This window comes from Primulina tabacum, chromosome 12, assembly GCF_025594145.1.
Source record: "Primulina tabacum isolate GXHZ01 chromosome 12, ASM2559414v2, whole genome shotgun sequence".
In the NCBI taxonomy this organism is placed as follows: domain Eukaryota; kingdom Viridiplantae; phylum Streptophyta; class Magnoliopsida; order Lamiales; family Gesneriaceae; genus Primulina; species Primulina tabacum.
In genome coordinates this window covers 13,038,676-13,054,111 of record NC_134561.1, presented here as the reverse complement: position 1 = coordinate 13,054,111, position 15,436 = coordinate 13,038,676, and the positions used below count along the sequence as shown (strand labels likewise).

Here is a 15,436-nt window from a genome sequence, read left to right as displayed (position 1 = left end):
CGTCATGTAGTCCTCGTAAGCCTTGTCACAAAGTCCATGGAGATGTTCTCCCATTTCCACTCGGAGATAGGGAGTTGTCTTAGCTTCCCTGCTGGTCTCTGATGCTCTGCCTTGACCTGCTTCAATCTGTCAACGCTCTTCCGACACTCAGATCCGCTAATAAACTTGGCATTTTTCTTCGTCAAGGCGGTCATAAGAACCGCAATGGAAGAGAAGCCCTGAATGAACTTCCTGTAGTAACCAGCAAATTCCAAGAAGCTAAGGATCTCTGTCACGCTCTTAGGCACTAACCAATCTCTGACTACCTCGACCTTACTGGAGTCGACCTCTATAGTTTATACCATCCTGAGATACAATGTGGCCCAAGAATGCCATTCTGTCAAGACAGAAATCGCACTTACTGAACTTGGCAACAGCCGTCTGTCCTGTAATGTCTGCAGTACGGTCCTCAGATGTTGATTATGCTCCTCGAATAGATCAGGATATCGTCAATGAAATCAATGACGAACTGATTCAAGTATCGATGGAATACGCGATTCAGGAGATCCATGAAGATAGCTGGTACGTTCGTCAAACCGAAGGGCATCACCATAAACTCATAGTGCCCATAATGTGTCCGGAAAGCTGTCTTATGCACGTCAGCCTCTCTCATCTTCAGCTGATGGCATCCAGATCGGAGGTCTATCTTTGAGAACACCGATGCTCCTTGAAGCTGATCAAACAAATCCTCGATCCTCGGCAACGGATACTTGTTCTCGACTGTAACTCTGTTTAGCTCTCGGTAGTCAATGAACAGTCGCACGATGTCATCCTTCTTCTTGACAAAAAGAACTTGTGCGCCCCATGGAGAAACGTTATGGTGAATGAAACCATTTTCTAGGAAACCATGTATTTGATCTTTCAGTTCTTTCATCTCGGCAGGTGCTAGACGATAGGGTGCCTTAGAGATCGGCACTGTACCTGACATGATCTCAATAGAGAAGTCCACCTCTCTGTCTGGTGGAATTCCTGAAACATCGTCGGGAAAAACATTGGAGAACTCACTGACCACATTCACGTCTTGAGCCTCTGGCTGACTTTCTTTGTCACTTATACAATGCTGGCTAAGAATGCTTGGCAGCCTATCTTGATAAGCTTCCTTACACATATGCTGGAAATAATGTGCGGAAACTACTGATGTCTGGCTGCCTAAAAAACAAATGGCCTACCACTGGGTGGTCAGACAGAAACTGACTTCTTTAGAAATTCTATGACAGCTCCTTTCAACGAAAGCCAATCCATACACACAATGATGTCGAACTCCGGCAATGGTAGCACTATCAAATCTGCCTACACCGTATATTTCTGTAACAGAAGCTTCAATCTCTATACTATCTTGGAAGTGAACATCTGATCCCCGGATGGAATCGATACTCAGAACCCTAATTCCATCGCTACTGGTAAGATTCTTAGTCGCTCGACGTAAGATTCAGATATAAATGAATGTGTAGCCCCTGAATCTAGCAAAGTATGTGTGGCTACACCTGAAATATATATCATCCATGCGACAAAACATGTCATCAAATCTAATCGTGTTAAAGCCTAAGAAATTTCTTATCAGCAATTAACCCAAAATCCTCGAAAAATTACTGAATTAACCCAAGTATTCCTCAAAAATAAGGAAATCGCAGTTTAGTCCTTAAAGTTTCAAAAATTTGCAAAATGACCCCTTAAAATTTTTTAATTTTAGCACTAAAACAATCGTATAATTCCCGAAAAATTTAGAATTAAATCTTCAAAAATCCAGCAGTTTCGATAGAGTCCCATGAAATCTCGATTTTTTCAATTAGTTCCTCTAATTTTCGGTTGTTGCAATTGGGTCCTTAAAATTTTTAAATTAACCAATTACATTCTTAGTCTCAACTAGGTAGATCATGCGTTCTAAATCCTTCTAAGTTGTCAATCCCAAAAAATAAATCCTCATACAAGCATAAATCCATGCAATTATGTGGTAAAGTAAAATCTTAAACAAAAGGATTTCCAGTAATTAGTGTCGAATTTGGCTCTGCATCAGCCTCCTCGGCGTGCATCCCATAAGCTCAACTTGTAGTGGGGTTCCTGTTATTAGGTCAGTCCGCTACTTTGTGACCCTCTTGCCCGCAAACGAAGCACTTGTTGGTCCCCCACAAACACTTGCCAACATGAAACTTGTTGCACTGCAGTCACGGCTGTCTGTCATCTGGCTTAGGCGCCAGGAGTCTCTTCTACTGGGGCCTTCTAACCTGTCTGTGGGACTTCTGCTGCCCCTGCTGCCCGGTGGACCTGAATACTATTTCTTCTGTGGCTGAGAGCTAGACTGAGTCTGATGACGTTTCCTCTGCATCTCAAAGTCTATGTCTCACAGCTCCTGCTTCACCCGAAAAGAGCAGGCGGTGGCCTCATCATAACCTGCCGGCCTCATCAGCATGACGTCCGACGAAGGGTGGGTCTCAATCCATCCAAGAAATTTCTCAGCTTCTGGGCGGCATCTCTAGCTATCATGGGCAAAAAATGGCAGCCCCTGTCAAACTTGCATATAAACTCCGCCACAGATGAGTCCTCCTGGAGGAGACTCATAAACTCCCTCGCTAGGCGGCTTCTGACGTAACCTGGAAAGTATTTCCCATAGAAAAACTCCTTGAACCTGTCCGAGGTAAGGGTAGCTAGGTCCACAGCATGCGCGGTCCCCTCCCACCAAAGGGATGCATCATCACTCAACCTATAGATGTAGCACCTGTCTATGAGTAGTTCATGCGACTTAACACAAAGGGGTTCGGGGCCACTACTGATCCATTCTTGGTAGAAGGATGGATTCGATCACTAGAGCAGCATTTCGAGTACCTTCAGATTAGAGATGGTGCACCTGGCCCAGTCGCCATCACTCATCTGAAGGTCCTCGAAATGCAGCCCCAGTGATCGAATCCATCCCTCTGCCAAGAATGGATCAGTAATGCCCCCGAACCCCTTCGGGTTAAGTCGCCTGAACTACTCATGGGCATCCATCTGACGCATAGAAGCCTGCTGAACCTGCTCCAAGAGCCTAGCCATACCCTCTAGAACTAGGGTAGCTGCATCCATAGGTAGTGGTGGTGGTGGAGGGCCTCTGCCGCCTCCAGTAATATCGTCCAGTCTATCTGAACTGGTGGCACATCTGAGAGGCATGATATCTGAATACAGTCTAATTTTTAAATGTAACCCATCATGTGATTAATCTAGTTTTTTTAAAATAATAAGTCTTTAAATGTGGGGACCCGAACCTAATCCATCTTCTTAATCATTATTAGGATCATTTAATTAATCTGGGTCTAATTTTTTTTTTTAAATACAAATGCGGAAACGTAAAGTAATCAATCTGATATAAATATCAACATAAAGTACAAATCATGTACAACATATGTTTATCCCAACTAGAGTTCAGCCACTACATCAAGTACTGAAAATCAATCTACTCTAAGTCCGGATCTCCACGCTAATCTTGAATCTCTCATTCTCTTCGTGACCCTGATTCTTTCCCACCTTTTGTCATGCACACATACAAACAAGCCAACAGCCGGATAACTCCGGTGAGAAATACATCCCAATATAAACAATGAAAACATGCAGTCATATAAAAGCATATATAAAAGCATGAAACACATATCAATATCATGTATCACATCAGAAGACGTATATCGATATAAAATTGTAAATAAAACTCTGGACTCGTCATCTCAGACTCGACTCATTTCTAAATCTACGGATCCCGGTTCTGGACATTGTATCGTATATCGAATTTCAGCGATAGGATTGAAACAACTCCTAAGCGACATCGATATAAATCAAACAACCAGTGTCTTGGCGAATCAGCTGAAGACTTGGCACATCAGCCAATGACTAGGCACATCAGCCCCTGACTCAACACATGCTCTGCTATAAATCATTATACAAAGCATACTAATCTCAAGAATTGCAATATTAATGCAATAACCATTCAGTATGTTATTTAGGGAAACTCAAGTTAAATCTAACTAGATTTGTGAAATCCCGAATCAACATTGATTTATACCTTTCTTTCGGTTAGTCTGACTCTGTCGAAGTCTCGGATTCAATGCCTGTCAATACTCAATTTGAAAATGACAATATCGAGGGTATCGTATCAATATACAACTCAGATCAATACTGGATATAATCAGAACTGAATCAAATTCTTTTTCAACAGCATAACTGTACAATCTCAATATACCCAGCAATACAAATCTGATATCAAATCTCAATCAAATCAACTCTGAAAATCGTAACAATTTTATACGGTAACCGTTCTTCAATCCGGTTTCGATTATACGATGTCTACTATGTCAGGAACACAATATATGAATCATATCCGATTCCTTCAATATCATAATTTCAAATCATAACAAAACGTAAAAAAACTTACGTCCAGTTGAAGATCTCGTCGATAAAAACACGGTATCGAAGTCGGATTGGAATTCGGACAGACGAATCTTGAATAAACTGAATTTATTCTCAAGAACTTGAAGTTTTCCCCGGAAGCTTTCTCATTCTTCTCTTGCTGCTGGGCTGAATGAAATGAAACATTACATAATATATACCAAGTTGCATGATAGATCCAAGTGTCGATTTTCCCTTCTGCATGCCTCGTGCATATGCGCGCTCTAGTCCGGCGCATATGCGCGAGACCTACTGTCTCGGCAGGTAACCCTCTCGGCAGCCCGCGCATATGCACGCACCTCTGCCGCACATATGCGGAAGGTTCTCTGGACTAGCACTTGGCTTCTCACACAGCTCGCCCATATGTGCGCACTCACTTCGCGCATATGCCCGAGTTCTTCTGCCCATTTCGCGCCTGTACGCGCATCATGTCGCGCATGTGCGCGAGAGGTACTGTCCTCGCACATCAAATCTTATACGCAAACTCAAATCAAGTCTCGGAGCGACCCTTCATAATCATATCAATTCATCAATCAATAATCGCAGATTAACATGATCTAAAATCTCGGGCATTACATTTCTCCCACCCTAAGATCCGATTTCGTCCCCGAAATCACAGGTAATCAAATCAGATACAATAAGGAATGGAGAATAGAAGCTAAATAAGAATACTCACTTCAGTGAAATAACTCTGGGAATCTCTGTCTCATGTCTGAATCAGTCTCCCAGGTAGCTTCCTCAATGCCATGACGACTACACTGAACTTTCACAAGCGGAATAGTATTCGTTCTGAGTTGCTTTTCCTTTCGATCGAGAATCTGAATCGTTTTTTCGAAGTAACTCAATGTCTCGTCCAGTTCGGCCTCGTCTGGCTGAATAATATGTGAAGCATCAGACAGATATTTCCTTAATAACGATACATGAAAGACATCATGTATCCCAGATAAAGAAGGCGGTAAGACGAGTCGATAGGCGCGATCTCCTATCTTCTCGAGAATCTCGTATGGCCCAATATAACGTGGAGACAACTTCCCTTTCTTGCCAAATCTGACAATGCCTCTGAAAGGAGAAATCTTCAAGAATACTCTTTCTCCTCCTTCAAATACCAACGGTCTACGTCGCACATTGGCATATTTGGCCTGTCTGTCTTGAGCTGCCTTCATCCTTTTCTGAATCAGCTTCACTTTTTCGGTCATATCTCTGATCATGTCAGGTCCAATCTCAGGAACCTCAGAGATATCATCCCAATACAGAGGGGATCTACATTTTTGCCGTACAATGCTTCAAATGGTGTCATTTCAATACTTGTTGTACGAAAATTCACAAAGTGGCAATGAATCCTGCCAACCAGTACTAAAATCAAGCACTACAGCTCTAAGCATATCTTCTTGTGTCTCGATAGTCCGCTCTGACTGTCCGTCAATCTGAGAATGATATGCGGTACTCAGATGTAACTTCGTACCTAGATCCTGCTGCAAACTCAGCCAGAAGTGCGAAGTAAACCGAGGATCACGGTCAGAAACAATCGACTTCGACACTCCGTGCAATCTGACCACCTCTCTGACATAAATCTCTGCCATCTGGTCATGTCGGTACGTCATCTTGTACGGAATAAAACATGCTGATTTGGTCAATTTGTCAATCACGACCCAAATCGCATCACAACCTCGGGAGGATCTCGGTAACTTCGTCACAAAATCCATGAAAATGTGATCCCATTTCCATTCAGGAATAGACAAACTCTGTAATAATCCTCCTGGTTTCTTATTTTCGGCCTTCACCTGCTGGCAATTCAGACATTTTGATACAAACTCATCAATATCAGCTTTCATCTGTTTCCACCAAAACTTTCTTTTCAGATCATTATACATCTTTCTGCCACAAGGATGAATACTGAATTGACTGCTATGCGCTTCGGACAATATCGGTCGTTTCAACTTTGAAACATTCGGCACAACAAGACGATTATTAACATACAGTACACTATCCCGTACCTGATACTCAGATCGATGCCCTTCTCTGACTATCGATATCGAATTCTGAAAATTCTAATCAACTTTCTGAACCGCTTTAATTCTCAAAATCAGCTCTATTTCGACTTGAACAACATAAAGTCTCAACGATCTATAATCTTTCTCAAATACAAATCCAGACAAACAGTAATCTTCTATCAAATTTGAAACACCAATCGTCGATAAGGATAAAGAACATACCTTTCGACTTAGTGCTTCAGCTACTGCATTGGATTTCCCCGGATAGTACTTGATTTCACAATCAAAGTCTTTCAGTAAATCAAGCCATCTTCGTTACTTCATATTAACCTCTGACTGAAAAAATAGATATTTCAAACTCTTGTGATCAGAAAAAATTTCAAACTTTTCACCGTAGAGGTAATGTCGCCATATTTTCAATGCAAAGACGATGGCTGCCAATTCAAGATCATGAATTGGGTAGCGAGTCTCATGCGGCTTCAACTGTCTCGAGGCATAAGCGATAACATGTCCCCGCTGCATCAAAACACATCCCAATCCTCTATGAGAAGCATCACAATAAACGACAAAGTCACATGTACCTGATGGAATAGTCAAAATCGGAGCACTGGTCAGTCTCTTCTTCAACTCAAGAAAACTGGATTCACAGTCTTCAGACCATACAAACGGAGCATTCTTCTAGGTCAACTATGTAATAGGTGTAGCAACACTCGAGAAATCTTTAATAAATCGACGATAATAACCTGCTAAACCCATAAAACTGTGTATCTCTGGCACCGATGTCGGTCTCGGCCAACTGATCACAGCCTCAACCTTGCTAGGATCAACAGAAATCCCATCTCCAGATATAATATAACCCAGAAATACAACCTGTCTCAGCCAAATTTCGCATTTTGACAGTTTAGCATATAATTTCTCAGCCCTCAGAATTTTTAATACAGTTCTCAGATGCTCAGCATGCTCAATCATATACTTCGAATAAATCAAAATGTCATCAATGATTATAATAACAAAATCATCAGGATATCTCTGGAATATGCGGTTCATCAGACCTATAAACACAGCTGGAGCATTAGTCAAACCGAACGGCATGACAATAAATTCATAATGTCAATACCTGGTTCTGAATGTTGTCTTCGAGATATCAGAATCCCTGACTCTCAGCTGATGATATCCAGATCTCAGATCGATCTTGGAATATACTGAAGAACCCTGCAACTGATCAAAAAAATCATCAATGCGAGGCAAGGGATATTTATTCTTTACCGTTACTTTGTTCAGTTGCCGGTAGTCGATACAGAGTCTCATAGAACTGTCTTTCTTCCTCACAAATAATACTGGAGCACCCCAAGGCGACACGCTCGGTCTGATATACCCTTTGGCCAATAAATCCTCCAAATGTTCTTTTAAATCTTTCAACTAAATCGGTGCCATTCTGTACGGAGCCCTCGAAATCGGAACTGTACCTGGCATCAACTCAACACTGAAGTCTATCTCTCGAATCGGAGGTAAACCCGGAATCTCATCTGGGAAGACATCAGCAAACTCACATACCACTGGCAAATCAGCCACTGATGGACTCCATTTCAGTAAATCAACTGAATAGACAAGGAATCCCTCCGCTCCTTTCTGTAACAATCGAGTCATAGACAATACGGATATCAAAGGAATTCTAGATCGAGAACCTTACCGTAGAATTTCCACTCATCAGCCATATCCGGTCTGAATCTCACAATCTTGTGGAAACAATCAACAGTAGCTCTGTACTTGGTCAACATATCGATACCGATAATACAGTCAAAATCAGACAACCCAGGCACAATACAATCTTACTCAATCTCATGCCCATTATACTGTAGCGTACAATGTTTAACAGATTTCACTGATATCAATCCTATCCCCAAAGGAGAAGATACAGACACTACAGCAGATAATGAATCAATAGGCAAAGAATGCATCAATGCAAACCGCTCAGAGATAAATGTATGCGATGCACCAGTTTCTATCAATACATAAGCAGAGTAACCAAGTAAATAACAGTTACCTGAAACTACATCATCTGGTGCTTCCTGGGCCTACTCCTTTGTCAAAGCAAATACTCTGGCCTGCTGTCTCGGAGGCTGGCTCAATGTCTGGCTTCCTCCTGGCCTCGGCTGTGACTTAGGAGTCGTCGGTGGTGGCTGAAAGGAATGTACAGCTGACGATCGTCCACCTGTCTGAGCCACTGATCAAGATGACTCCGCTCCCTGAGATCTCTGGGAACCTCTCTGTGGACACATTCTAGCAATGTGTCCCGACTGTCTGCAGATGTGGCAACTACCAAATACTCATTGGCATTGCTCTGTGGGATGTCTCCCTCCACAAGTCCTGCAATAAACCCCAGTATAACTCTGTTTGGATCCATTGGAGCCAGAAGAACTGCTACCCGACTTCTTGAACTGTTTCCTCGGGCTTTCAAGAACTCTTTCTTTCCACCACTGCTGCTGCCACCCTCGAATCTGGGAGGAGGTTGCTGTGGTCTCGGTGCTGGAGGAACATACGAAGCTCCTTTCTGTCTCATCAGACCAGCTTCAGCTCCTTTGGCTCTATTCAGGGCGTCAGCAAATTTATTCGGTCGCCCGGTGTTCACCAATTTAAAGATCTCGGGGTTCAAACCATTGATGAACTGATCAGCAATAGCTTCCTCATTCTCGGCCACATGTGGAGAAAATCTTAACAAGGTAGAGAACTTGGTAACATAATCCTCAATGTTTAACTGACCCTGCCTCAGATTGGCAAACTCTGCCCCCTTGTCTTTCCTGTATGACACTGGGAAAAAATCTCTGATAGAATTCAGCATTAAAAACATTCCAGGTAATAGTTATACCTCGATGCTCCAATGCTCTCTTTGTCGTAATCCACCAGTTCTTGGCAACATCATGCAACTGGTGTCCTATCAGTCGGACTTGCCGCTCATCTGTATAATCCAAAGAGTCAAACAACATCTCTATGTCATCTAACCAGCTCTCACAATCAACAGAAGTTTCTGTTCCTTTCAGGGTTGGCGGTTTAAATGACGGAAAACTTTCCAACATTTTTTCCATCGGTGTTGCTGTCACATCCATCGGATTTGCAGATGTACTACCCTGTTCAGGTACTCTTCGAGGAGGCATATCTGATTACCAAAAGGGTTAGTAACCAAATACAACAAACCTGTTTCAGTCCTTCTCTGATCATCTTACTGCTGATCAAGGATCAGTTCTGATTCATTCTCAATAATACACATTACCAAATCAAATCAGATCATCAGGTAAACATGTATTTCAAAGCAGTAACACATGCTAGCATTCAAAAGCAAAGAAAGAAAACTCATTATACCCCCGCTCACTAGCTCCTATCCCAGTCTAAGGTACCTATTGCTCTGATACCACCTGCTGTGGGGACCCGAACCTAATCCATCTTCTTAGTCATTATTAGGATCATTTAATTAATCTGGGTCTAATGTTTTTTTTAAATACAAATGCGGAAACGTAAAGTAATCAATCTGATATAAATAGCAACATAAAGTACAAATCATGTACAACATATGTTTATCCTAACTAGAGTTCAGCCACTACATCAAGTACTGAAAATCAATCTACTCTAAGTCCGGATCTCCACGCTAATCTTGAATCTCTCATTCTCTTCGTGACCCTGATCATGTCCCAACTGTTGTCATACACACATACAAACAAGACAACAGCCGGATAACTCCGGTGAGAAATACATCCCAATATAAACAATGTAAACATGCAGTCATATAAAAGCATATATAAAAGCATGAAATACATATCAATATCATGTATCACATCAGAAGACGTATATCGATATAAAGCTGTAATTTTAGGTAGAATAAAAAAAATTTAAGAATTTAATAAATCTGTGTTGTGAATTGGTACAATCGTATAAGAGATAAAAAAATTTAAGTGTCGTGAAGTGATAAAATCGTGTAAGAGATAAAAATTTTAATTGTTTTGAAGTGGTAAAAAAATCGTGTAAGAGATAAAAAATTTAAGTTTTGTAAAGTAGTAAAATCGTGTAAGAGATAAAAATTTTAAGTGTTGTGATCGAATTTTTGAAATTTGCGACGGTTGTCTTTCAACCGTCGCAAATAACAGCAACGGTTTTAGCTAAACCGTCGCTAAGATTAGCGACAGTGTAATCTAAACCGTCGCTAAGTTCAAATTAGCGACGGTTGTACATGATACTGTTGCTAACTTTAGCGACGGTTAAAATTAAACCGTCGCTAATGTGAAATTAGCGACGGCTTTATGAAAACTGAAGTCGATTGTTTAAAAAAACACGCTAATAGACAACGGTTCATGAAACCGTTGTCATAAACGTTCAAAGACAACGATTTTACAGGACCGTTGTTATTGACCCTAAAAACCGTTGTCTTTGACCTCCAAAAGACAACGGTTTTATAAAAACCTTTGTCTTTTGCTTAAAAAATGATCTACGACAACGTTTTTAAATAAAACCGTTGTTAAAAGTTTTTTAACAACGGTTTTAACTAAAACCGTTGTCGTATGTGTGTTGTTGATTCTGAAATTTCTTTTAGTGACAAATCTGATATCAAATCTCAATCAAATCAACTCTGAAAATCATAACAATTTCATACGGTAACCGTTCTTCAATCCGGTTTCGATTATACGATGTCTACTATGTCAGGAACACCATATATAAATCATATCCGATTCCTTCAATATCATAATTTCAAATCATAACAAAACGTAACAAAACTTACGTCCAGTTGAAGCTCTCGTTGATAAAAACACGGTATCGAATTCGGATTGGAATTCGGACGGACGAATCTTGAATAAACTGAATTTATTCTCAAGAACTAGAAGTTTTCCCCGGAAGCTTTCTCGTTCTTCTCTTGCTGCTGGGCTGAATGAAATGAAACATTACATAATATATACCAAGTTGCATGATAGATCCAAGTGTCGATTTTCCCTTCTGCATGCCTCGCGCATATGTGCGCTCTAGTCCCACGCATATGCGCGAGACCTACTGTCTCGGCAGCTCGCGCATATGCGCGGATCTCTTCCGCGCATATGCGCGAGGTTCTGTGGACTAGCACTTGGCTTCTCACACAGCTCGCGCATATGCGCGCACTCACTTCGCACATATGCGCGAGTTCTTCTTCCCATTTCGCGCCTGTGCGCGCATCATGTCGCGTGTGGTACTGTCCTCGCACATCAAATCTTATACGCAAACTCAAATCAAGTCTCGGAGCGACCCTTCATAATCATATCAATTCATCAATCAATAATCGTAGATTAACATTATCTAATATCTCGGGCATTACATTAAATCATAAAAGCAGTTAAACATGCATTGAAAAATCCTCGTAAATCGAATATCATGAAGAAATGCAGGCGATAGCATTAAAAATTTTTAAAACCAAAAAACTTTACAGACTTGAGGCTAGAAGACTGAGCGGTAGAAGCTGGCGGTGGCACAAACCTATGTAGGAACCATGCTCTGATACCAACTGAAACGTCTACTAGTTTAATTGTGCGGAAATATTATTATTATTATTTTTTTAAAAAGCTCACATTTTGAAAATAAGCGTTTGAATATTTTACATGCATGTAGTCCTACTAAAGTAACCATTTAAAAATAACCATAAGTATTTGCCAATAAAATACGACGGAAACATAAAAAGGTAAAAAACCTAACATTCATCAGTGAAATACATCAACGTATATAAAAATACTCATATCCTCTCAATCTCATAAAATCATAAATATGCGGAAAACATTTAGTCTTCAGGTCGTGTCGCCCCACCAGGCCTGCCTACTCAGAGTTCGGCACCTCCAGTCTCCTCGATATCATGCTCACCTTCATCACACATGCCTAGTGAGTATAAAAGCTCCACACACCTATACCATAAATAACAAGTACATATTCATAGCACACATCAGTGAAATTGTACTGTAATCAACATACATTTCATGAACTTTAAAAGCGTAAATGTAGACATGTCATACGAAATCATTACGTGTCAAAACAGCTCATCATTATCATCATTCGTCATTATAAATCATTCATCATTGTACACAATTTTTTTGGTTAATTTAGTTCATTAGTGGGGACTATCGTACATCACTCATCATTTACGATGGATCCATCATACATAGAACCGGGGTACCCGGCGGCTGTCGGAAATCAGAGACTGTATTACCCATCCATTGTTCCTAGGCCTCATCATCATCTTTTACATATACTTTTTAAGCATTTACATATACTGCGATAGGTAAACTAATTCTCATCCTTCAAATCATCATCATTTTCATCAATTATCAAAATCATGCACATGTGTAAATTTACTTAAAACCAAGCATGCAACGTATATTTAATAAATTCATAAAAATCGTGATCATGATACAAAAACATATAAAAACATATAAAATGTGCTTAGGGCGCAGCCAGGACTAAAATCTCACCCCGGGTACAAAATGACCATTTTGCCCCTGAAAACCCAAAATGACCGTGATACCCCTGGACCTCTAAATTTCGCCCCGAAGCTAGCTAAACTCCTTAAAATATCACAAAACATATTTATAAATATTTATTAGACGTAAACATGAGCCCGTTTGAAAACTTAATCGATTTGTTTTTAAAACTTGGACCGGGGTCCCGGTTTTAACCCTAATCAACTCGAAATCCTGAAACATATTACATGAATTTTATCACAATATTGGCGTGTATGATGCAAAAATAAAAATACAAGTGAGCCTTAGTGTTTAGATGATCCAAATCTTGAAGATTCGTGCGTCGGTGAGGCATCGGAGGAGCGGGGAGGAGTTTGCTTGAAAGAAAATGGTGATGTCCGATGGATGCTGTAATTTTCTTGCAAAAACCAAAGTGGGGGTTACGGGGGGAGAGGAGGAGGTGGCTGATGGAGTGTATTAGGTTTAGGGTTAGGTTTAAGCTTTATTTGAGTATTAAACATTGAGCTAATGGACCCTAATTGGGATTGTAAATAAATTAAAAAGGTTTTTATCCCATTTATAATAAAATAAATCAAATAAGCCCAAACACAATCCAGAAAAAATTTTTGTTTCGGTAAGTTTTTGAAAATATTGCCCGAGCCATCAAAAAGTCATCCGAATCATTAAAATTTTCCTATGATTAAAAATATACTCAAGCGGCCAAAAATACCCAACAAAGCCCCTTTCTTGAAAAATACATTTAAAACACCTTATATAAATTAATAAATATTTAATATAGTAAAAGAAAATTCCTCGGTCTCTGTTCCTCAATTAAGCTCAAAATGCATCTAGAAACCCTAATGCATGAACTTTTAAAATATCAAGAAATAAATACTATCATTCAGTAATTATGCATAAAATGCGTAAAAATAATTAAATACATAATTTAAATTAACCTTAGATTGCACGCATTCAGGTTATGTAAATTTAAATTCCTGGACCTTACATCCTAATTTGTCTACTATGGAGGAGGAGAATAGGAAAGGAAAAATTATTGTGCATAAATTTTTTAAGGGACAAAATATTTCATTTGTTCAATTCAATCTAAATGTTGTCCTTAAGGATGATTTGAATGTCCTTGAAGTGAGAGAAAAAGTATTTAAAATGTCGAAAGAAAAAGAGAACAAAATAGTGAGATGGTCGTAGAAAAGAAAAAAGATGAGATGAAAGAAAAATAAAAAGAGAAAGAGGCCAAAGAAAAGCAAAAGAAAAATAATTTGAATGCCCAAAAGAGTGAGGTTGAGAGTTTCTTCTTCTTGCATAAACCCTTTCATTTACCATTGCACAAAGTGGTTTATTCTCATTGTGATGATATAGCTTGTTCAATCCTGAGCATTGTTATTTCTCCTTTGCAGGATTATGGACATGTCATGATAAGGAGAGAAGAAAGAAATGATGGTGGATGAAGGTCATGTGTTGATCAAATGACGTTGGAAGTAATCAAGGTGAGGTAATGCTAGTTGCTAACGCAACAACCATGCCGTACTTCAGTCCCATAATAATACTTGATCCGTTGTCCATTTACTTTAAACGTTCTTCCGTCATTGCACTTTAGCTCAATGGCTCCATATGGTTGGACTGATTCTATTATAAATGGCCCTGACCATCTTGATTTTAGCTTACCAGGAAATAGTTTGAGGCATGAATTGAACAACAATACTTGTTGTCCGAATTCGAAATTTCTGTGAAAGATATGGTTGTCGTGCCACTTCTCGGTCTTCTCCTTGTAGAACTTTGCGTTGTCATAAGCCTCATTTCTGAATTCCTCTATCTCATTCAATTGCAATAGCCGCTGCTCACCAAATGCTTCCATGTCAAAGTTGAGCTTTTTCACGGCCCAAAAAGCTCTGTGTTCCAATTCCAGTGGTAAGTGACATGACTTACCAAAGACCAACCTATAGGGTGACATCCCAATAGGTGTCTTGTATGCCGTTCTGTACGCCCATAAGGCATCATCCAGCTTTAGTGCCCAATCCTTCCGGTTTGTCTTCACCGTTTTCTCCAATATCTGCTTAATCTCCCGGTTGGATACTTCGGCTTGTCCATTTGCTTGTGTGTGGTATGCCAGGGTCACCTTATGCTTCACATCATATTTAGCCAAAAGTTAGTTAAAGGTTTTGTTACAAAAATGTGTACCTTCATCACTAATTATGGCTCTTGGTGTCCCAAACTTGTGAAGATGTTCCTGTGAACAAACTTAGCAACCACTCGATCATCATTATTATTTGTGGCAATTGCTTCAACCCATTTTGACACATAATCCACAGCAAACAAAATATAAGATTGACCAAAAGAATATGGGAATGGTCCCATGAAGTCAATACCCCAAACATCAAAAAGTTCGACATCCAAAATATTGGTCAATGGGAACTCAAGGCGTCTAGAAATATTGTGACACCTCGACCCGTTTACAATAAAAACACAGTGGAATTTAAAATTTTCTTTCAAATGGAAGGAAGTTTCAAAATACATTTCAATAAA

At 40.0% G+C, this 15,436-nt stretch overlaps 1 protein-coding gene across 1 annotated transcript; it reads right to left on the bottom strand.

Moving 5' to 3' along the window:
• Positions 1-2,439: 2,439 nt before the first annotated feature.
• Positions 2,440-3,180, bottom strand: LOC142520219 (uncharacterized). The gene is made up of 3 exons (XM_075623219.1): positions 3,046-3,180; positions 2,882-3,003; positions 2,440-2,737 (listed from the first exon to the last, which is right to left on the bottom strand). The coding sequence occupies exons 1-3, from the start codon at positions 3,178-3,180 to the stop codon at positions 2,440-2,442; spliced, it is 555 nt and encodes a 184-aa protein (XP_075479334.1).
• Positions 3,181-15,436: the final 12,256 nt, after the last annotated feature.